The sequence below is a fragment of the Diabrotica virgifera genome, chromosome 6 (genome assembly GCF_917563875.1).
Source record: "Diabrotica virgifera virgifera chromosome 6, PGI_DIABVI_V3a".
In the NCBI taxonomy this organism is placed as follows: domain Eukaryota; kingdom Metazoa; phylum Arthropoda; class Insecta; order Coleoptera; family Chrysomelidae; genus Diabrotica; species Diabrotica virgifera.
The window spans coordinates 144656327-144681458 of record NC_065448.1 but is presented as its reverse complement, the minus strand read 5'-3'; the positions used below and the strand labels follow the sequence as shown (position 1 = coordinate 144681458).

The 25132-nt window shown below is 32.4% G+C and overlaps 1 protein-coding gene across 2 annotated transcripts in view; it reads left to right on the top strand.

The window, feature by feature from the left end:
• Nucleotides 1–25132, top strand: part of LOC126886907 (DNA damage-regulated autophagy modulator protein 1-like) — a 110952-nt gene that overhangs the window by 68045 nt on the left and 17775 nt on the right. Inside the window, exon 4 of one of the 2 annotated variants that reach the window (XM_050654058.1) lies at nt 8092–8230. The exons of the other annotated variant lie outside the window; for it this stretch is intronic. Coding sequence (XP_050510015.1) covers nt 8092–8230 — 139 coding nt within the window. The remainder of the gene's footprint in view (nt 1–8091; nt 8231–25132) is intronic. 2 annotated transcript variants of the gene reach the window in all.

Here is a 25132-nt window from a genome sequence, read left to right as displayed (position 1 = left end):
ATCGGTTTTGATTATTTGCATTGCTAAAAATTTATTATTTTATTGGTAAACAAAGCTATAAACACCTAGTGCGTGAGTGATGTTTTCAATGATTTCTCATTTAAAATCGAACGAGTAGGTAGAGTAGCTACAAGTGCAAGCGAGGCAATTTCTACGTAGCATGCGTTAAAACGCATGTATAGGCACGGGAAACACTATGTGTTTATAGCTTTAATTAGCAATAAAAAAATTAATTTTTAGCAATGCAAATAATCAAAACCGATATAATTTGACTTAAACTTTCAAATGCGGTAAGCAGAATTCCTACTTTATTTTTTAATCAAAAGTTATTCGGGTTCAAAAATTGCAATTTTTCGATTTTTTGAAAGTTCAACCGCGGTTATCTCGAAAACTATGCATTCTACAAAAAAACCTGTAGGAATATTTTTTGCTTAAAATGACCCAAAAAATACAAAAAGATGTTTTGTTTTGCGAGAAATCGCTGTTATGTAATTCCTCAAGTTCTTTGTCTATAACAATCTTATCGATATCCGGATCAACTGTTACCCAAAAAATTCGTATTCTACGGGTCAAAATATATAAAAAAAACTTGGGTAAGTCCATCTGAATTAAGGAGGCCGTTGTACCCCCCCTGGCGACAGGACTATTAGTGCTTTTTTCAAGTCTATACCAATGGCAACTTTTGCGCACTATAGCGATCTGAAATAAGAAAAAAATTGTTTTTCGAACCACCCTAATACATAATATTTTATTATCTTACTACAGAGAAAGACAAATCCAAAAATTATAATAAATAATACATTTACTAAAAACACTAATATATTCTTTTAATGACTTATTTGCGCTGATACAGATACATACATACCTATCTTGAAAGATTAGCAAGGAACTATTACTGTATGTGTGCGCATGCGCGCAGATTTATGAAATTTTACTCTCAATCGCACCTAAAGAAGAATAACTTTAAAAAGTTAAGTAAAGTTTTCCATTTTAGTGGGGACTTTCCATTTTTAATTTAATTTTCCATTTCCAACAATCGTTTTTTTAGATTATAGCGCCATCTATCCATAATTAGAAAAAATGTCTTGAATAAAAGTTACTTATTTTTACGTAAGGAATCCAAATCTGCAATAAAAATGGGGCTCCCATTTAAGATTTTAAAGTAACCCCCTACCCCACCTATGTGGTGGTTAGTGTTTGGTGCCATTCGATAGATTTTTCAAAAATATTGAATACGTGTAGTTTTCAGTTTTTCGATCAGATGTTCATTTCGCGAAACATCGCGGGATTAGTATTTAAAATTTTAAATTTACCCTCCACCCCTCTTCATGGGAAGTCGTGTTTGGTATCATTCGATAGATTTTTGAAAAATATTGAGCACGTATTTTTTAGTTTTTCGATTTGTCATTAATTTCGCGAAATATTCGCTTTTTCCGTTTGAAATTTTGGGACTCATCCATTTCCTTACGCCCCGCTCAAATCGTCAGATTTTTGAAATATACACTGTTTTGCATGTACTTAACTTACTTTATCTTAATCTGACGATTTCGAGCTTTTCTAAGGATAGATTTTTTTCGGCCCCCCTTAACGAACTCCCCTGCATTAAGAGGTAGAAGTACATTTTCAGGGTACAAGGTTTCTCCCCATGTAATAATCTGACGCGCTCGAGTAACTGCAAGAATCCCCGCTTGGGCTCACCTACCATTAGTATACATTATATAGCTTTGCAAACATTATCCACAACGAAGTTTGATCAAAAGACCAAAATGATCACACAGTACTCGAAGAGACTCTCTGGCTATATGACAGGTTGCGAGGTTGCCCCGTCCTGCTGAAACTATTATTAGTATAGTATAGTTAATCCAAAAGATGGCATAACCCAGACATCCAAAGTGAAAGTTCTCCTCCAACACCAAATTGTTCTATATGGTCCACACAATGTCCAGAAAAAAGTCACACCATTTTGAGCGTCGGGTTTGGGGGGGGGAGAGGGGGGAGAAATCGGAAAATTCGTAGTTTTTTATGTTTTTCTTCAATATTTCTAAAACTATGCGGTTTAGCATGAACAACCTTCTATACAAAATTGTTCTACATTAAATTTAAAATAAAAAAGGCCCTATGCATAATCTTTCTAAAATGAATGGTTCCAAAGTTACGGAGGTAGTATAGTATAACTGGTCCAAAAAATGGCCTAACCCAAACATCCAAAGTAAAAGTTTTCCTTCAACACCAAATTGTTCTATATGGTCCACATATTGTTCAGTAAAAAGTTGCACCATTTTGAGCGTCCGGTTTGGGGGGGGGGGGAGATGGGGGAGAAGTCGGTAAATTAGTAGTTTTTTTACGTTTTTCGTCAATATTTCTAAAACTATGCTTTAGCGTAAACAATGTTATATACAGAAATGTTTTACATCAAATTTAAAACAAAAAACCTTTTATACATAATTGTTATAACATCAACGGTTCCAGAGTTACGGAGGGTGAAACGTCGAGGTTTTCGGTACTTTTTATATCTTTTGGGCAATGTATGGTATAACTATAACAAAAACCCAGACATCCAAAGTGAAAGTCATTATATCAACACCAAATTGTTCTATATGGTCCACATAATGTTCAGAAAAAAGTCACACCATTTTGAGAGTCGGGTTTGGGGGGGAGAGGGAGGAGAAATCGATGAATATAAAAAGTATCGAAAACCTCCACTTTTCACCCTCCGTAACTCTGGAACCGTTGATTTTATAACAATTATGTATAGAACCTTTTTTATTTTAAATTTCATGTAGAATATTTTTCTATATAACATTCTTTACGCTAAAGCACAGTTTTAGAAATATTGACGAAAAACTTAAAAAAACTACTAATTTACCGACTTCTCCCCCATCTCCCCCCCAAACCGGAAGCTCAAAATGGTGTAACTTTTTACTGAACAGTATGTGGACCATATAGAACAATTTGGTGTTGAAGGAAAACTTTTACTTTGGATGTCTGGGTTATTCCTTTTTTTGGACCAATTATACTATACTACCTCCGTAACTTTGAAACCGTTCATTTTAGAAGGGTTATGCATAGGGCCTTTTATATTTCAAATTTAATGTAGAACAATTTTGTATAGAAGGTTGTTCATGCTAAAGCGCATAGTTTTAGAAATATTGACGAAAAACTTAAAAAACTACGAATTTACAGATTTCTCCCTCCTCTCCCCCCAAACCCGACGCTCAAAATGGTGTGACTTTTTTCTGAACATTATGTGGACCATATAGAACAATTTGGTGTTGGTGGATAACTTTCACTTTGGATGTCTGGGTTTGGGTCTAACTATACCATACTATATTGATTTTAAACTTCGCGGACCGTTTTCACGGCCTGTTCCGTATGACCCAAAAAAGCACTCCACTATAAAAATTTTTTCTGCAAAACTAAGAACCATCCTGAAGGACCTTACGTTAACACGACATTCACATACGTTTTAACGACGCGACGTTTTTAAACCTCAGTACGTGTCGGCGCATACGCATTTCAGTACTGTTTATTTTGCCACACACCGTATATTTTAGAAGTAAAAACTAAAAATAATTTAAAATTGCATATACAGGCTGCGCCAAACCTCTGGTTTTCTTTGATTGCGGCTAAACTATGAGATATACAAAAAAATGTTTATAACAAAACTAATGTGTATCAAAGACGTCTATAATTTTAAATTATTTTCGATTATGAAGGGTGAGTCAAAACGACGGTATGAACCAAAGTTGTATTCTTTTAAATAAAACACCCTATATATTAAATCATTTTTGAATATATTTTTTAAAATATTAAAAATTTGTAAAAGGTCTTATAGGCCTAAAGTTAATAATTTTCGAAATATTTACATTTTTATTGAGAAAAATGGTAATATTTATAGTGTTGTGGATTATGTTTCCAAGGTAATAAAAATTTAAGTGATAGGTCAAAGATTTTATAAAATAGTGTCATTTTTAAATAGTTTAATATCTTTTACTGATAACCATAAGATATACAGTGTGATCACTATTTGCATATACAAAATTTTCTCATTTTTTTAATGGGACACCCTGTATATTAGTATTGCATGTTGTAGTAAATATTACAACCTTTCTTTTGGTATAAGGTTGTATGGGTTGTATGTACCTAGCATGTTTCGTTTTGTAGATATTTTAAAAAAACTATAGATTTTACGTTTTTGCGGATTTTTTATTAAATTTTTTTTTTTGCAAAAAATATAATATTCTGGTTTTAGAAACATACACTAATAGGTCTGGATCCCGCGTATGAAAAAAAAGTTGATTAATAGCAAGCTGAAAATTTGTTAATAGCTTAAGGGTGTCTAGTCGGACAAACTTTGATATATGAGAAAACGGGAACAGGGGAAGTTTTAATTGTGGAACAGGTTAAAAATTTGGAACGGTCAGACCACGAAAACGGCACATGTATTTTGTCCGACAGAACAGACTTAAACTCTCCGAACAGAGATTAAACTCTCATGCAAAAATCAGACTGCTATTTATCACCAAATGGGCGTTTTAATGAGTGGAATATGCAGAATATGTCAAATGACAGGAATTATGACAGGTGATAAATAGCAGTCTGATTTTTGCATGAGAGCTTAATCTCTGTTCGGAGAGTTTAAATCTATTCTGTCGGACAAAATAAATGTGCCGTTTTCGTGGTGTGACCGTTCCAAATTTTTAACCTGTTCCACAATTAAAACTGCCACTGACACCCTTAAGCTATTAACAAATTTTCAGCTTGCTATTAATCAACTTTTTTTTTCACACGCGGGATCCAGACGTATAAAATATCAAATATGAAAATGAAAACGTAATTAAAGATTAAAATAAATCGTATGCTAGTAAAATTTAATTGAATTTAATAACTTTAAATTATTTCACAAAAAATATTTTAGCATACTACTAATGAATGCATAAATTAGTTACTAAATTAAATAAACAACCAAATTTCAAATCTACCCTAGTAATTTTTCTACCACAGAAACTTTCCGGTACCAAATTAATTGTTAGTTATATTGTATTTACGAGTAAGATCAGTTAATAATTTTTTAATTTACCAACACCTTTAGAACGTATAATGTATGCTTTGAAACAAATGAACGTTATGTATATTACGTTATGAACGGTATATTATGAAGCAAGTAATGAAGTATATTATGTAAGTAGTCCTATCACAAAAGCTGGTAATAATTTCTAATGGTTTCGCCCAAAACAAATGTCATATCCATCCACCAATTGTTCGGTTGAAAAATTAAAATCTAAAATATAAAAAATTGTTACAAAAATTTCAACTAGAAAGGTATTACCAGCTTTTGTGACACCAGTAAATACTATTTATATTAATAAATAATTTGGCTGATACATTTAACATTCATTTGTTTCAAAGCACACTTTTATAATTATTTCTCAAGATGTAAGTAAATTTAAAAGGTAAATTAAAAGTTTAGCTGATTTTAGTGAACTTACTCGTAAATATAATATAACTAACAATTAATTTGGTACCGGAAAGTTTCTGTGGTAGAAAAATTACTAGGATAGATTTAAAATTTGGTTGTTTATTTAATTTAGTAAATAATTTATGCATTCATTAGTATGGTAAAATATTTTTTGTAAAATAATTTAAAGTTATTAAATTCAATTGAATTGTACTAGCATACGATTTATTGTATTCTTTAATTACGTTTTTATTTTCATATTTGATATTTTAGTGCATGTTTCTAAAACCAGATGGTAATTATTTTTTTGCAAAAAAATTTTTTAATAAAAATCCGCAAAAACGTAAAATCTAGTTTTTTAAAAATATCTACAAAACGAAACATGCTAGGTACATACAACCTTATACCAAAAGAAAGGTTTTAATTGATAAGTTGGGAGGTTTTAAGTGTAAACACAGCTTAAAGTGAGTTGGTAGCTCTGAGAGAGATGACCATTTGGCACTTACTGTTCTGCGATGATGTTCCATGCGGATTGACAGAAAGAGCAGAGAACAACGGGGCAAGCAGTAGTTGTAGAAAACTGAATGTAAAATGTATTGAATAATCTGTTAGTAATAAATATGAATTATTCCATCGACAGTGGTCTTATTAATTAAACAATGGTTAAGGTACTTAAGGCCATATCAGTAATATTTATTACAAAATGCAATACTGATATACAGGGTGTCCCATTTAAAAAAAATGAGAAAATTTTGTATTTGCAAATAGTGATCACACTGTATATTTTATGGCTATCAGTAAAGATATTAAATTATTTAAAAATGACACTATATTATAAAAACTTTGACCTATCACTTAAATTTTTATTACCTTGGAAACATAATCCACAACACTATAAATATTACCATTTTTCTCAATAAAAATGTAAATATTTCGAAAATTTTTATCTTAAGGGCTATAATACCTTACACAAATTTTTGATATTTTTAAAAATGTATTCAAAAATGGTTTAATATATAGGGTGTTCTATTTAAAAAAATAAAACTTTGATTTATACCGTCGTTCTGACTCACCCTGTATAATCGAAAATAATTTTAGATTATAGACGTTTTTGATGCACATTAGTTTTGTTATAAACATTTTTTGTATATCTCATAGTTTAGCCATAATAAAAGAAAACCAGAGGTTTGGCGCACCCTGTATATCAAATTTTCCAGTATAGAGAACCCTACATATTATATGCAAATAAAATAATGGAGACTAATTTTAAATCTAAACTGCTCGTCAAAAGTTAAAGTTAGGGATATGGAATATCATGCTCATTTTCATAGTTGATTTTTTCGTGAACAGAATAACGGATTCCACTAATTTTTTTTATTATTTTAGATTTTTCTTTAGTATTTACACAATTGTGCAAAGGTTTACTCAAACTTCTTTTTTGTACTTATACCGGGTGGAAGAAAAGAAATGTTTTTCTTATGTTAAGTTTTTGCCACCCTGTAGGGAGGACGAGGTACAAATGTTAGTTTACATCGAAATCGTATTGTAGTTTAATGTTTTGTGAACATTTTCTTTTTTGAATGTCCTTGATATCTTTACAAACAAAGGAGATAAGTGGTTTTACTCTTTAACAGGTGTTTTCACTGAAACAAAACTAAATTAACAATAAAAAATAGCAGTTAACAAAACTTTAAAAACAGAAAGGCACATAAGATAAACAATTCTTATGGACACCTATAAGAGTTATTTGTCGACCAGGTAAGCGGTCTGCACAGCGTAATATAAGAGAAACGAGATTGTTTAATGCAGGCCCTGTGATGTTTTGGGGCGGAATTTCCCTGAGAATAAATACGGATTTGGTGTCTACCCGGAGGCTCTTTAAATAGCGAGAGGACATTACACAGATTTTTTTGTTTAAACACGCTGTTCCTTTCGCACTATATATGCAGAAACTAATTTCATCTTAGTGGTATGACAAGACATGGCCTCTTCGCGTATCGCATGTCGTCAGTAAAAACACATACTAAAGAATAAAACTGTCTAGTTTCTTTGTTATTAAAAAAATCAAAGAAATTAAAAAAATAAAATATTCGCAGAATATGAGACTACAGCATTATACCGATGTATACCTACCTTTGTGTCTTGTCCTCCCTACAAGGCGTCTCAAACTTTTGTTTCGGTTAAAACACATGTTAAACTACAAAACTGTCTATTTTCTTTGTTTCTAAAGATATCAGGGACATTCAAAGAGCAAAATATTCACAAAACATAAGGCTACAATTATATTCTGATGAATACTCACATTTGTACCTCGTCCCCCCTACAGAGCGTCTTAAACTTAACATAAGAAATACATGTCTTTTCTTCCACCCGGTATAAGTACAAAAAATAAGTTTGAGTAAACCTTTGCACAACTGTGTAAATACTAAAGAAAAATCTAAAATAATAAAAAAATTAGTGGAATCCGTTAGTCTGTTCTCGAAAAAATCAGCTATGAAAATCAGCATAATTTTCTATATCCCTAACTTTTGACGAGCAGTTTATTTTAATTATAGATAAATAATAATTTATTTATATGATAATCAGTGGTATTACATATTTTATAGTGAAATAATATATAATTTCTATTTTAGGTAAAACTTTCATTTAAAATGTATCCAACTATAGGACATAGAAAAAATAATATATTTAGAGCAGTTGTAACAGCGATTTCATGTTTAACCTTTATTACTACATTCATTTGCGCTGCTTTGTCTATTAGATATTTCACAGGTATGTACAATCTCTTGCAGATCATTTATTAAAAAGAGGCAGAGTGATGATTTGGTCTTAAGATGCTCAACATGTAAATTCAATTTTCTTCTTTAATAAATAAAACATGTGAATTACATAGGAAGCAATTAGTTAGAAACAAGTGCAATATAAATGAAACACATAGAGCGTAGGCGCAAAATTTCGAGCCCATGCGTTTTAAATGGTTTCATTTCTTTCAAATCCTCAAAAAACCAGGCATTTTTGAAAAAATTTTATGCCTGGTTGCATCAACAAATCTTTCAACTCAGATTACAAATAGGGCTGCTTTAAGACTCACATCAATGCAATCAACTAACTTGGTCACTTGGCAGACGTTAGTTGACCAAGATGGTTGTCTGAGATTTCGGATAGGGTCTCGTAATGTCCCCGGAAAGAATCCAACATCGTTAAGCCTTTTCAATTTTACGACTTAAGAATGTAAATTGAATTCTTCATATATCCTTTGTTTTTTGGGCTATTTTCAGGGGCGTAACAAAGGCCCCGCAGCGTGAAGCTTGCGGGGGGCCCCAATCGCTTAGGGGCCCCATCTTGTCATCTGCTATTATGTAAAAATCATGAATACACCAAAAACAATGCATGAATACACCAATAGCTCAGTAAATGACAGTTTTGGAGTGAAATTATCAGCGTCACGACGGACGTATTTGCTTGACAATTTGGATTTAGGTTCTAGTTACACTCCACTTCAAAGTTGGATTTATGCCGTTGGTTGCTTTTACTTTGGGGGGTGACACCCCTCCTTGGGGTGAAAACATACGTTTAAAATAAGTCCGGACATGTATAAATTGGCTAATTATAAGCAACTTTTGTTCTTCTATAGAGTCTCTTTATCTATGCTAATACTTTTCAAGTAATTTGCGAGTGAAAATGTTTATTGAAAAAAAAAACAGCGTTTTCAAACGGGTTTTTCGCATATAACTCAAAAATAAGTATTTATCGAATTAAATATTAGATAGATATCGAAAAAATATTTGTAGCAAAAATGTAGCTTATAAGATTCAGAAAATGGTGTACTTATTCATGAAGTCTATCGACACAGTAAAAGCACAGTTAAAGCTCATGAAAAATTATTCTTATTTGTCCAATTCCAAATCTCAATTTTGAATATTTCAACCTGAAATAACCAGAAAATAAAGCAGATCTCGGGAAAAACTCTACATGTTTAAAAAGAAAAGCTTTATTTTTATTTTTTATAAAAGTTTCTAGCACCAAAACTATACGAGTTACGCTCAAAATAAAGTTGGCCCCTTTTTTGGTAAAAAAATCGTGAAAATCTGCCCCTATTTCGCACCCCAAATAAAATTTATCATTAGCGCTTTACCATTTACTTTAAATATTTATTGTTTATATATGATCTGTAAATTTGACCGGTTCAATGATCTTATTTTAAAAATAAATTTAAAAGTTTTTTTTTTTTTGAAAAAATGCCTTTTTTTAAATAACTTAAAAAGTATTAGTGATACGAAAAATCTCAAAGAGTAAAGAAATGTCTTGCTTTTATAAATATTTTGGCTTTATTTTTTTTTCTGTAAGACAAAAATTGGTTAAGACATGGCTGTTTAAAATTTGCATATACTCGTGATTAGTGACTCGTTCAAGCCCTTAAACTAGAACCCTTTTAAAAATAAGCACTTGAACCGTTGAAACTTACAGGTCGTATAAAAAAGTTAGGTAATTTGTAAGGCCATAATGATAAGTTTCATTTTTAGTGCTAAATAGCAGGAGATTTTCACAATCTTTTACCAAAAAATGGGATTAACTGTATTTTGAGCGTAACTGGCTTAGTTTTGATGCTAGAAACTTTTGTAAAAAATAAAGCTTCTTTTGAACACTTTAAAAAAGTTCTAATGAGTTTCCCCGAACAGTATTTCATTTTTTGGTTATTTCACGTTGAAATATTCGATTTGGAATTTGAGGAATAAGAAACACTCTTCATTAGCTACAAGTTTTCTTTTCCTGAGTCGATAGACTTCATTTTTGTTTCACTTTTTTTTATAAACTAGATAAATTTTTGCTAACAATGTTCTTTTCGATCGAATACTTACTCTTTGAACTATTTGCGAAAAATCGCCTAAAAACGTGTTTTTTTTGTTGAACAATAAACATTTTTACTCATAAATAACTCGAAAAGTCTTGAGTTGACCACTTCGGTGGTGACACTGAAAATTACACGGTATCGCCATATTTTACGTTGATTTACTGGACTGTAACACATATAGGTATTTGTTACACATGTCGCATTGGGTAATATTTTAAAGGGGCCCCATTTCCAATTCTGTGGGGGGCCCCTGACGGAGTTTGTTACGCCACTGGCTATTTTGCAAGTATATATGTGTTTACTGATGATGGACTGATAAGTCCGAAAACGTTCGTTCTGAACAAATTTATGTATTCCATATGGATTTTTAAGATTTTTAATTAAATTATACCTACTACTAAGGAGTTTTTTACTTCGATGTTAGATGTACTTACTTATTGTTTAACATTTTATATTGCCCTTAATCCCCTTGACAGTGGCAATTATCAGGTCATGACTTACTCTGTCATAAGATCTTCTGAAAAGTTGTTATACTCTGATATTCTTCAATCACTAGGTTTGTTTTCTACCAATTGCACTACGTCCTACCATTTTACTCGTCACAATTACCTATAGAGTAAAATATTATGGTAGGGGAGCCCAAGCGGGGATTTTTGCAGTTGCTCGAGGGCGTCAGATTATTATATGGGGAGAAACCTGGTGCCCTGCAGATGTACCTCTACCATATATTGGCTCTTAACACAGAGGAGTTCGTTAAGGGGAGCCCGAAAAAAAATCTATCCTTAAAAATACTCGAAATTGTCAGGTTAAGATAAGGTAAGTTAAGGACATGCAAAATAGTGTATATTTAAAAAATCTGACGATTTGAGCAGGGCGTAAGGAAATGGGTGAGTTAAAAAGTTTCACAAAAAAAAAAGCGAATAATTCGCGAAATGAACGTTAGATCGAAAAACTAAAAAATACGTGTTCAATATTTTTCAAAAATCTATCCAATGATACCAAACATGACCCCCCACAAAGAGGGGTGGGGGGTAAATTTAAAATTTTAAATACAAATACCGCGATATTTCGCAAAATAAACATTAGATCGAAAAATTGCAAAATACACTAAATCAATATTTTTGAAAAATCTATCGAATAGTACCAAATACCACCCCCCACGGAGGTAGGGTGGATGGTTACTTTAAAATCTTAAATAGGAGCCCCAAATTTTTATCCCACATTTGGATTATTTACGTAAAAATAAGCAACTTTTATTCGAAACATTTTTTCAATTTATGTATAGATGGCGCTATATTCGGAATAGGCGATTGTTGGAAATGGAAAATTAAATTAAAAATGAAAAGTCCCCACTAAAATGGAAAACTTTACTTAACTTTTTTTGGTTTTAGGACCTACTCTTCACAACCCAATAGGTCCCCAAAGCGCTCGAGTGACTGCAAACTTAGCATACTTCGCTCCCCTACTATTATATTGTTTTCACCGCATTATTTGTCCAAGATATGCTATTTTCCTCTATTTAACCGCTATCGACCAGCTAAGCTGTAGTAGCTTCTGTTCTGTTAAGAATTTCTTCATATTTATCTGCTTAGCCGTCCACGGTAATTTTAGTGTTCGTCTATACAACCACATTTCAAAATTCTCGTTCATGGATGTGCAATATTATTTTCTTTCGATAGTTTGGTACATACGGTAATTTTTTTATGTATTTACTAAATAGTTTTCTGGTTTGCCTGGAAACTAAATTGGTGACCTAGGACCCAATTTCGGTAACTGGATCTGATATCTTGATGAAAATATCATTCAAGTATTTTGACGATATCAGAAATGAATCTTACTGAAACATAGTTTAATTTCAATCAATATGTAACAATAGAACTTCCACAGAAACTTGGGGAGTTAGTATTCAACAATAAAACTCCAACTACCTATGACCCATGGGATCCGACTGCTAAACCTTCGACTAGCCTAGTTCCACATGGTGGTTACTCATCGTCGACGATGTAGGAAGATTAGAAGAAAATCAAACATTTTCAAAGGTTTCTAACCACTTACCATATCTCCCAAAATTACAATTATAAGACAAATATTAAATAAAATAGCAAATTAGCAAGGATCAAGTGAGCAAAATTATTATTAAAAATAATTAGTTAAATTAAAATATACTAACTGCATAAAGGTTTAAAAAAATTTAAAACGCCACGTGGGCTGGAGAGGTTATGTATGATCAGAAAGACACTTATGGATATTGGTTAAATATGAAATCTAACGGAATTATCACTCAAGTATAAAACAGTAACAGTACTCATCCCAAAAGATATAGTCTAAGAGTTAGTGAACCCTCCGACTAACGATCTTCCTGTAAGGCTAGAAATTTGTGTAGTGATAATTCATAGCACACCAAAGCTAAAACCAATGACCTGGCAGGCATCAGTCCTGTACGTGTATCTTCCAGGTGAACCTAAAAGTGCATAGTTTAGGGGAAGAATAAACTTTCTCCTGTAAAGTTTAAATTTAAGTATGTGTTTGAGTAAGTCATTTAGAAGAAATGTGTACAATGACAGGCGATTCTGAACAGCATAAGACCTTGCCAGGCGAGGGGAAAGATTAACCTTTAACTATACGCACTGGCTTATTTTGTACGCCAGATATAAGAACTCTACTGCAAATATATTTAAAAATTTAATTTTTGGCCTTGTTTATCTCTCTAACCTATCACTGGAATGTGCTTTACAATTTGGTTTTAGTTTCGTTATAATTGGTGTTTTGGGAAGATCGTAATTTACAGTTTATTATTTGTTGTTTCCGGTGGTGGACAATATACGCCACGATTATATTAATATATAGGTACATATTTCAATTGTTTTTTAGTCATTATGGCACAAAATATATTTTTCAATATATTTTTCTTTATAAACAATACTTTTTCTCCTGTAAAAAATTACATTTCAAAAAAATTTTATTAATAATTTTATTTATCATGGAATCCAGTTATTCCATGACTCCAGTTATAAATCCCAATTTGCTTACTGAGAAGGAACTCCAAGTATTCACTGATGCCGAATAAGGTTTTTAACAAACATCTAAGTGTATTAAAAAAAAATAAACAAATCCGCTGATTTTCAGTGTATTTTCTTGTGGCGTATAAATTACGCCACGCGTGTAGTTATGTTATAACTTGATGCGCGGGTAGATAAAGGTTAGGGTTTTTTCCTAAAATTATTTTTTTTGCCTCGAACAAAGTTTTTTTTAGGTTTTTTGAATCGTTCCACACAGAAAAGGTCTTTAGTGACTTTTCTCTTAGGTTAATAGTTTTTGACATATAAGCGATTAAAAATTTAAAAATTGCGAAATCTGTCATTTTTAACTCAAAAACTATGTGAAAAACTGAAAATTTCAATGTTGCCAAGGTAGGTAGATATTCTTTAAACATCGATTGATGAAATCCCGAAAAGTTTTTTGCAATATAATATCGAAAACCCCTTTGTTTTTTAAATGATAATCAAGCGGGCGCGACACTGTAGTATAAGTGAGGTCGTTTGAGTTTGCAAAAATTCATTATCTCGAGAATTGGCAAATTTGGAGAGAAATCCTCAGATATGTCGATTTTTATTTTTAAATTAGGACTTTTTGGCATATATATATAATGTTAGTGACGTCATCCATCTGGTCGTGATGACGTAATCAATGACTTTTTTAAATAAAAGTAGGGGTTGTGTGGCACCTCATTTGAAAGGTTATTTAATTCTCTATTCAGTAATATAAATATTAACATAATTATTTATACAGAGTAAACAAAAAAAATTATTAAATTAATTTACACAAAAAGAAGAAAGCATTTTCGCAGACCCTGTATAAATAATTATGTTAACGTTTATTTTACTAAATAGAGAATTAAATATCCTTTGAAATGAGCTATAGAATAGAATAGAATAGAATAGAAATATGCTTTATTGTCATAAAAAATTGTACAATTTTATCGACAAAGCTTACAAAAAGTCAAGAAAACAAAACAATAACAATTCAATTTACTAAAATTACATAAATCGTCAGCATAAATTAAAAAAAAAATAATAACAATGAAGTTAAACGGTTAATCAATTGCAAAATTTAAAAATTTAAATAAATTGCAAATTGCATAGTATACCTAGTAATTAAGTTTAAAAGTTAAGCTGCTGCATATGACATCCAAATATAGATGAAAAACAATAATAAAAATACTAGTTGTGCAAAGGGTACTGTAATTTCTTAGTTATTGATTACGAAAATCTTCTACTGCATAATATGTTCTTTCGGATAAGTAGTAGGTCTGGATCCCGCGTATGAAAAAAAATTTGATTAATAGCAAGCTGAAAATTTGTTAATAGCTTAAGGGTGTCTAGTCGGACAAACTTTGATATATGGGAACACTGGAACAGGGGCAGTTTTAATTGTGGAACAGGTTAAAAATTTGGAACGGTCAGACCACGAAAACGACACATTTATTTTGTCCGACAGAATAGACTTAAACTATCCGAACAGAGATTAAACACTTATGCAAAAATCAGACTGCTATTTATCACCTGTCATAATTCCTGTCATTTGACATATTCTACATGTTCCACTCATTAAAACGCCCATTTGGTGATAAATAGCAGTCTGATTTTTGCATGAGATTTTAATCTCTGTTTGGAGAGTTTAAGTGCCGGCGCAAATTGATTTTAAGCGAACACAACCTGGCACCGGCGAGGTGCGTAGAGAGTTCTGCGCATCCTAATATCAGTGAATACAGTGCCAGGTCTAGCATGCGAACGTTTGTCATCGGCGTACAGTTTTCTGGTGTCGTGGGACGCGTGACTCAATTCTCAGATGCGGTTTTGTTTTCGAGATGGACGTAGAAAAGCTAATAGAACTCGTTCGGAATTACTATAATTATAAACAACACTGATTGTGATTGGATTGTCGTTGCAAAAACTGCTTACCTATTACATATATTTATATCTTGTCTACATATTTTATTTTTAAGCATGAACAAGCCCGGTATGATGACACACTTTATTTGAGGGTTGTGCGATATTCACAGATATGCTTAACGGTTTTTAATGGTAATGTTGTGCAGATTTAAGAAATGAATGATATTTACAAAATTTTTACACCTATAGAAAAGGGATTACGCCATCATTTGTGACATTGTATTTCTAGGCCTGGATCCCGCATACCAACAAAAAGTTAATTAATAGCAAGTTGAAAATTTGTTAATAGCTTAACGGTGTCTCGTTAGACAAACTTTGATGTACGTGAACACTGAAACAGGGGAAGTTTTAATTGTGGAACAGGTTAAAAATTTGGAACGTCAGACTACAAAAACGTTCCATATATTTTGTCGGACAGAACTTCCAATTGATTTGTTACCATTTCATTAAACTCTCATGGAAAAATTATACTGGTGTTTATCACTAACTGGGCATTTTAATGATGGTAGGGGAGCAAAGTATGCTAAATGTGCAGTCACTCGAGCGCTTTGGGGACCTATTGGGTTGTGAAGAGTAGGCCCTAAAACCAAAAAAAGTTAAGTAAAGTTTTCCATTTTAGTGGGCGCTTGCCATTTTTTAATTTAATTTTCCATTTCCAACAATCGTTTTTTCCGATTATAACGCCATCTATCCATAATTCGAAAAAATGTTTCGAATAAAAGTTACTTATTTTTACGTAAGGAATCCAAATCTGCAATAAAAAATGAGCTCCTATGTAAGATTTTAAAGTAACCCTCCACCCCACATCTATGGGGGGTCGTATTTGGTGCCATTCGATAGATTTTTCAAAAATATTGAATAAGTGTATTTTACAGTTTTTCGATCTGATGTTCATTTCGCGAAATATCGCGGGATTCGTATTTAAAATATTAAATTTACCCCACACCCCTCTCCGTGGGAAGTCGTGTTTGGTATCCATTAGATAGATTTTTAAAAAATATTGAGCACATATTTTTTAGTTTTTCGATCTGTCATTCATTTCGCGAAATATTCGCTTTTTTCTTGTGAATCTTTGGGACTCACCCATTTCCTTACGCCCGGCTCAAATCGTCAGATTTTTTAAATATACACTTTTTTGCATGTACTTAACTTACCTTATCTTAATCTGACAATTTCGAGTTTTTTTAAGAATAGATTTTTTTTTCGGGCCCCCCTTAACGAACTCCCCTGTGTTAAGAGCCAATCTATGGTAGAGGTACATCTGCAGGGTACCAGGTTTCTCCCTATATGCTAATCTGACGCGCTCGAGTAACTGCAAAAATCCCCGCTTGGGCTCCCCTACCATGAGTGAAACAGGAAGAACGTGTCAAATAACAGGAATCATGTTGGTTAGTAGTAGCAGTCTGATTTTTGAATGAGAGTTTAATGATAGGATAACAAATCGATTGATTGTTCTGTCCGACAAAATACATGGGACGTTTTCGTAATGTGACGTTCCAAATTTTTAAACTGTTCCACTATTAAACCTTCCCCTGTTCCAGTGTTCCTGTACATCAAAGTTTGTCCGAATAGACACCGTTAAGCTACTAACAAATTTTCAGTTTGCCGGATCCAGGTCTATAAAGTATGTTTTGCTTTTAAAATAAAAGGTGTCCTTCATTTTGTGTAGGTTCATTTAATAAAAATAAAAGTTAAGTTTCTGTAATACTTACCTAAGAGACGGCATTTCGAAGACTTGCATCATATTGAAAAGATGTACCGCACGGCTCTGTAGTTAGTGTGGCTTTTGCCAATAAATCAAAGTTATGCGTTTACAAGAGCATATTATTTGAAAAATAAGGAGTACCATAATGTGTCATAATTATAATCTCCTTTATACAGATCAAAAAATTGTTTAGTATGTATTTCTAAATCCACACAATCATTGGAAAATGATTCATGGTAAAAAATATCTATTAATGACACTGTTATCGACAAAGTCGATCAATTTTAAACTTGTCATCAAATATTTATTAGACTTTTGTTTATCGTTAAAAATTAAATGATGGTTGTGAATTGTATTTTTTGTGTTATTTAATATTTTAGCAAAAACATAATCAGCAAAAATCTTATTTAAAACATGCGAACCGTTTTTGCAATCAAAATCAATGCAGTGTTTAAATTATGCTTGTTATTATAAAGGTATGTAGAAATAGAATACTCAGTGTAAGATATCTTTTTATGCACCCCGCTTATGATCAAATTCGATGTTTTCGAAAGTCATACCGCTACGACTACTAGGGACGTGTAAGATATTTTTAAAACGTTACTAGTTACATGTACGGAACTACCGTTTTTTAGTTGCCTACTCAATTCAGTACAAGGATCAGATACATCAGTATTTTGTAATCAGTATTTGTACTCAGTACCTACCACTGAGAACCGGTATCAATAGTAACCGTTACACGTTTGCACTTATTTTGCCCGTCTCTATTCGTTACGGCGACAGCCGACGGTCGGGTTAGCTTGTGTTCAATATGCGGCTCGCTAGAAAAATAACTGCACAGGTCACCCGTTCCACCGGCGCAGGTTGTGACTCGCTTAGTTTCAATATGCGCCGGGGCTTAGCCTGTTCTGTCGGACAAAATACATGTGCCGTTTTCGTGGTCTGACCGTTCCAAATTTTTAACCTGTTCCACAATTAAAACTTCCCCTGTTCCAGTGTTCCCATATATCAAAGTTTTTCCGACTAGACACCCTTAAGCTATTAACAAATTTTCAGCTTGCTATTAATCAACTTTTTTTCATACGCCGGATCCAGACCTATAGGCTTTTGTCAGTTTACGGAATCTGGGGAAAGATACTGCAGATTTAAGTTGTAGAGGAAGATGGTTGTAAAGTTTTTTTGCTGAATATAATATAGATTTCTTTACTAACTCAGATGACGGGGTCGGTAAATAGACGTCAAAGGTAGAATTTCTCGTGAAGTACTCATGATTCGGTCTTGGTGGAAAGACATGTAGATGTTTACGAATTAAGCAAACAGTTTCTAAAATATACAGGGTAATTGATTGGTGTGAGGAAGTTCAGTAGATCTGTTATAGTAAAAATTACAAAAAAAGTTATTAAGAAAAATTGTAGGCAGCTTTAAACTCCACATTTTAAAATTAGTTACAATTTTACAGGGTGTTCCATAAGATGGTGGCAGACCAAACTTATGTTTTTTTAAATGAAACACCCTATATTTTATTTTAAATTTAAAATCTGCTTCACTTCCACATCACAACAATGTAAAGTTTTATTATGTTATACCGGGTATTTAAAAAGTTATAACCAATATTACCTGAAAATCGTAACAAGTTTAACTCCCTGTATAATTAAAAAGGAGTATATGGTAGGGGAGTAAAGTATGCTAAATGTGCAGTCACTCGAGCGCTTTGGGCACCTATTGGGCTGTGAAGAGTAGGTCCTAAAACCAAAAAAAGATAAGTAAAGTTTTCCATTTTAGTGGGCGCTTGCAATTTTTTAATTTAATTTTCCATTTCCAACAATCGTTTTTTCCGATTATAACGCCATCTATCCATAATTCGAAAAAATGTTTCGAATAAAAATTACTTATTTTTACGTAAGGAATCCCAATCTGCAATAAAAAATGAGGGTTCCCATTTAAGATTTTAAAGTAACCCCCCACCCCACCTCCGTGGGGGGTCGTGTTTGGCGCCATTCGATAGATTTTTCAAAAATATTGAATAAGTGTGTTTTACAGTTTTTCGATCTGATGTTCATTTCGCGAAATATCGTGGGATTCGTATTTAAAATATTAAATTTCCCCCCACCCCTCTCCGTGAGAAGTCGTGTTTGGTATCATTCGATAGATTTTTAAAAAATATTGAGCACATATTTTTTAGTTTTTCGATCTGTCAATCATTTCGCGAAATATTCGCTTTTTTCTTGTGAAAGTTTGGAACTCGCCCATTACCTTACGCCCGGCTCAAATCGTCAGATTTTTTAAATATACACTCTTTTGCATGTACTTAACTTACCTAATCTTAATCTGACAATTTCGAGTTTTTTTAAGAATAGTATATTTTTTCGGGCTCACCTTAACGAACTCCCCTGTGTTAAGAGCCAATATATGGTAGAGGTACATATACAGGGTACCAGGTTTCTCCCCATATGATAATCTGACGCGCTCGAGTAACTGCAAAAATCCCCGCTTGGGCTCCCCTACCAATAGGAACATTGATCTATTGCAACCATAGTTTTTTAATAATTGTTAAAAATTCTAAAACATATTCGTTTTCATAATATTTTGTTAAATCAAATACACGGTAAGTCAAAATGCAATTACATTATTTTCTTGGTAATTTTCAATAGAACACCCTCTATTTTATATCTCTGTCGAAAAGTACTACTATCGTACTTCAAATTTTATGAATTACTCCCTATATCTAAAGTTATCAGTTTTCTAGATATTTTTATTTTTCCATTAAAGTATTAATTTGGTAGATATTTTAACGTTTACCAATAATTATTGTGAGTTGGCCATGATTGATTTGTCAGAAACTGACAGTTTGACATTATTGTTTATTAATTCAGTAACGAAATAACGACACAGAAAAGAAAACAATTTATTTGAAATAAAATTTATAAAAAATAACCGACAGAAAATTAAAAAAATAATAACAACACATAGAAAAATAAAAAACAACAGTAATTTTAACTTATCTTACTTAAGTAAGGTGTTCAAAATGACCTCCTAAAACAACTATGCATACTTAAAAGCGGTCATTGAAGGAGTTGCTTACATTACTAAGCATTTGTAAATAAATATTTTGAAATGCAATTCGGATTCTATTTTTCATATCATCCCCTTGTTGTTGAAGGTATTTTATATACTTCGTTCTGAACGTAACCCCAAAAAAATGAGTTCATTTTATTGAAATTTGGTGACCTTGGGAGCCACCTTACCGGTTCATCCCTTCTGATCCATCTTTCACCAAACCGATCATTAAGTTCACCAGGTATTAATTCGTTGTTCACGTATATTAAGTGGAACCTCTTCTAGTAATATCGGTAACTGATTTATGATAAAATCTAAGTAAATCTCACCATTTAAGTTATCTTCAAAAAATATGGTCCTACTAGATGGTTACCGACGATACCTCCCCACACATTTAGAGACCATCTTGTTTGACTATGTGTTACTATGTGGTATGGATTACTTGTTGAATAGTAGTGAAAGTTATGTCTATTAAGAGAACCGTTTCGATGGAATGTAGCTTCATCACCAAATAGGACATAATCAAAAAAATCTCTCTGCTCATTAACTCTTTCTAAGGCCCATTCACAAAATACTATTCGTTTCTGAAAATCATCATTATTCAATTCTTGGTGCTTTTGAATATGATAAGGGTGCATCTTGTTTTTAGATAGAATGTTTTGAACAGAGTAGTAACTAAGTTCTTGTTCATTGGAAATACTCCTTATACTTGTTTGTGGGTTTTCTGTAACTGCCATCAACACACTCATTTCGTTTTCCTCTGTCACACTAGTTTTTGTTCGTTCATGTTTTTCATAATTCACTGAACCAGGGCGGTTAAATCGATCTTTCAATTTTTTAATGTATCTTGTCTAGGTTGTCGCCTATCTGGAAACTGTTCTTGATAAATTCCAGCTGATAGTAATGGGTTTTTATTGCATTCCCCCAAAATCCAGATCCATCCAGATACCATTTCATCAGTAGTAAAATTCATTATTGCTAATTTAAATTGAATTAATTACTGAATTACTAAATAATAATTGTTGCTAATTTACGGTATACCCAAATACTGAATTAATAAACAATAATGTCAAACTGTCAGTTTCTGACAAATCAATCATGATCAACTCACAATAATTATTGGTAAACCTTAAAATATCTACCAAATTAATACTTTGATGAAAAAATAAAAATATCTAGAAAACTGATAACTTTAGGTATAGGGAGTACTTCATAAAATTTGAAGTACGATAGTAGTACTTTTCGATAGAGATAAAATAGAGGGTGTTCTGTTTAAAATTACCAAGAAAAAAATGTACTTGCATTTTGATTTACCCTGTGTTTGATTTAACGAATATTATAAAAACGAATATGTTTTATAATTTCTAACAATTACTAAAATACTATGGTTGCAATAGATCAATGTTCCTATACTCCTTTTTAATTATACAGGGAGTTAAACTTGATACGATTTTCAGGTAATATTGGTTATAACTTTTTAAATACCCGGTAAAACATAATAAAACTTTACATTGTTATGATGTGGAAGTGAAGCAGATTTCAAATTTAAAATAAAATATAGGGTGTTCCATTTAAAAAAACCTAAGTTTGGTCTGCCACCATCTTATGGAACTAATTTTAAGAATGTAAGATTGTAACTAATTTTAAAATGTGGAGTTTAAAGCTACCTACAATTTTTGTCGATAACTTTTTTTTGTAATTTTTGCTATAACAGATCTACTGAGCTTCCTCACACTAATCAATCACCCTGTATAAAGATGGAAGGGTTAAAATTCTGTGATCTTTGAAGTAACTTCTACAATGTGTTGTTCTTCTGAGGCCAAACAGATATCTTATTGCTCTTTTCTGTAATTTGAAAATAACATCGAATCGGGCAGCTGTACCAGAACCCCAAAAAGGAAGACCATAACGAAGATGTGACTCGAACAAAGAAAAATATATTATTTTGGAAGATGCTAAATTAAGTTTATTCGAAACAGATCTTATAGCATAGCAAGCTGAAAATACTTTCTTCCTTAACAAACTAATATGGAGGGACCATTTAAGGCTCCTGTCTAAAAAAATACCAAGAAATTTTACAGAATCAACAGTACTGATCTGGCTGTTATTAAGAGGTAAGGGTTGAAGAGCTCCTTTATAAGATAATACTAATGTTTTATCTACGTTAAACGAGAGTAAATTAGAATCAGACCAGGATTTTATTGTAAGTAGATCAGAAGTTATAGTAGCATGAAGAGTTGCAATATTTGAGTTGCTCCAAATGATACTGGTATCATCAGCAAAAAGAAAGATTTTTCCATCGATTTTTAAACTAGTGAAGTCATTAATAAAGATAAGGAAAAGTAGAGGACCCAATACTGATCCTTTTAGGTACCCCACATACAATGTTTTTGAGACTAGAGTCTGTATCATTTGCTCTAACCAGTTGTTTCCTATCATCCAAGTAAAATTGGAATCAATTCAAAGAAATACCTCGAATTCCGTAGAAATTTAGTTTTTTTATCAAAATATTGTGATTTACATAATCAAAAGCTTTGACGTAGTCACAAAAAACGGTGGCAGTGTGAAGATTATTGTTCAGTGCTTGATAAACCTCATGTAGTACAGAAAACATGGCAGTGGTGCATTTATTATTTAAAAAGCCGAACTGATTTTGTGATAAAATGTTGTTTTCAACGAGAAAGGACATAAGTCGGGCTTTTATGAATCTTTCAATAATTTTGGAGAGTACCGGTAGTAGAGCAATAGGTCTATAGTAATTGCAGGTATTAGATATTTTACCACCCTTATGAAGAGGAATAATGATGGCAGTCTTTAGGCACTCTGGAAATTTGCCTTTCTCAAAAGAATCATTAATCAGTGAGATGAGGACATCCAACACATTTTCTGGGAGATTAGAAAAACAATTTATCGATAGACCATAAGTACTACAGGAAGATTTGCTTTTGATACTGTTGATTGTTTGGATCAGTTCAGATTTATCGACTGGTCTTATAAAGAATAAATTCTAGAGCTTTCTTGAATTAGGGAGATAGGAAATGGGATCTTTTTGTGGCAAAATAGTTGATGTAATATTTTTACTCACATTAACAAAGTATTCATTTAGATTTTCAGTTGGGTTTTCGAGGAGGGTTGGCTGAAGATATTAAACTTCGTATAAACTGCATCATGATCAGATAGTCCAGCATTAATAATTGTAGAGTGGACATCAAGGGGTGAGAAATCTGAGACAGTATAATCAATTATGGTAGATGAAGTTTTGGTAATCCTTGTAGGAGAATGAACGTGCATTGTTAGATCATACGATTCAAATATGTTGATCAAGGATATTTGTGTAGCACAAGCAGCAGCATAATCAACGTTAAAGTCCCCGCATAAAATTTTTCTACTTTTATGGGGTAGGTCATCTAACAAATTTATCTATCACACGACCCCTACTCTCATTAAAAAAATCATTGATTACGTCATCACGCCCAGATGGATGACGTCACTAGTATTATATATATGCCAAAAAGTCCTAATTTAAAAATAAAAATCGACCTATCTGAGGATTTCTCTTCAAATTTGCTCATTCTCGAGATAATGAATTTATGCAAACTCAAACGTCCTCACTTATACTACAGTGTCGCGCCCGCTTGATTAGCAATTAAAAAACAAAGGGGGTTTTCGATATTGTATTGCAAAAAACTCTTCGGGATTTCATTAATCGAGGTTTAAAGAATATCTACCTACCCTGGTAACATTGAAATTTTCAGTTTTTCACATAGTTTTTGAGTTAAAAATGGCCGATTTCGCAATTTTTAAATTTTTAATCGCTTATATGTTAAAAACTATTAACCTAAGAGAAAAGTCACTAAAGACCTTTTCTGTTTGTAATGATTTAAAAAACCTAAAAAAGCTATGCTCGATGCAAAAAACATACACATACTTAAATTTAAACTTTACAAGAGAAAGTTTATTTTTCCCCTAAACTATGCACTTTTCGATTCACCTGGTAGATACACGTGCAGGGCCGATGCCTGCCAAATCATGGTTTTTAGTCTTCTGTGCTATGAATTTATACAAATTTCTAGCCTTACATCAAGACCGTTAGTCGGAGGGTTCACTAGCTATTAGACTAATAATAAACGAAATAAAATGAATCTTGCAGAGTAAGATGAATTAAAAAAAAAACAAGATGAAGAAAAACAACTCCACACTTATTTCAGTAGATTTATGGTGACATGACAGACAGAAGGTAAGGGAATGAAGCGAACTGACAATGAAGTGTGGCACAGAAGCCTAGAAAACTAATATATGAATTAAGGGAGCCATTAAATATATAAGTGATTGATATTATACCTTTCTTGGCAATTGAATTATTCTGAAGAGAATAATAATTTCGCAGTAAAATGAAATCAAGAGATGTGTTATATTTAAGTTCATCCTGAGAGCGATATAAACACCCTTACGTGTATACATTTATGACTATCTTTGGACGAACTGAAACATATCCGACTCCTAGTATCGAATTACAACAAAATATCATGAGATGGATGCCGTGGCGACATCTGCATAAATCAATTTAAAGTTTTACTTTAATAAAATTAAAAATAAATCTTTCATTGAGACCAAGTTTCTGATAATGCCTTCGTCGTTTCTATTATTTATAAAACCACCGAATGCTGAAATCAAAGAATGCCAGAGGAGATCTATAATTTGCACTTTACTTCCTGCCTGTTCAGCGTCGCAAAATTTTTATGAAAACTTTGTCCCAATACTCAGTTAGGAGTAAGACTAATAGACAATCAGCCGTGTGATGGATGACCGAAGTTATCTTTAAAGTTTGAGTTAAAGTTAAAATAACTTTCAGGGATAACGTGCCCATAACTATTTACGTAAATTCGGTGTGATGTATCTGTCGCCGTTATGAGATAGTTATTTCTTCAACGTTAAAAAAGAGAAATAACATTTGACTAACAAGGTTTGAAGTAACAAAGAGAACCTTATGTAGAAATAGTACAAGTTGGAGTGAGCGCGAGAGATTGATCGGAACATGCCCCAGGCTTGACAGGATGGGACGATACCCATAAAAGCAGCGTTGCCAGAGTTGGTACAATTGTACCAAT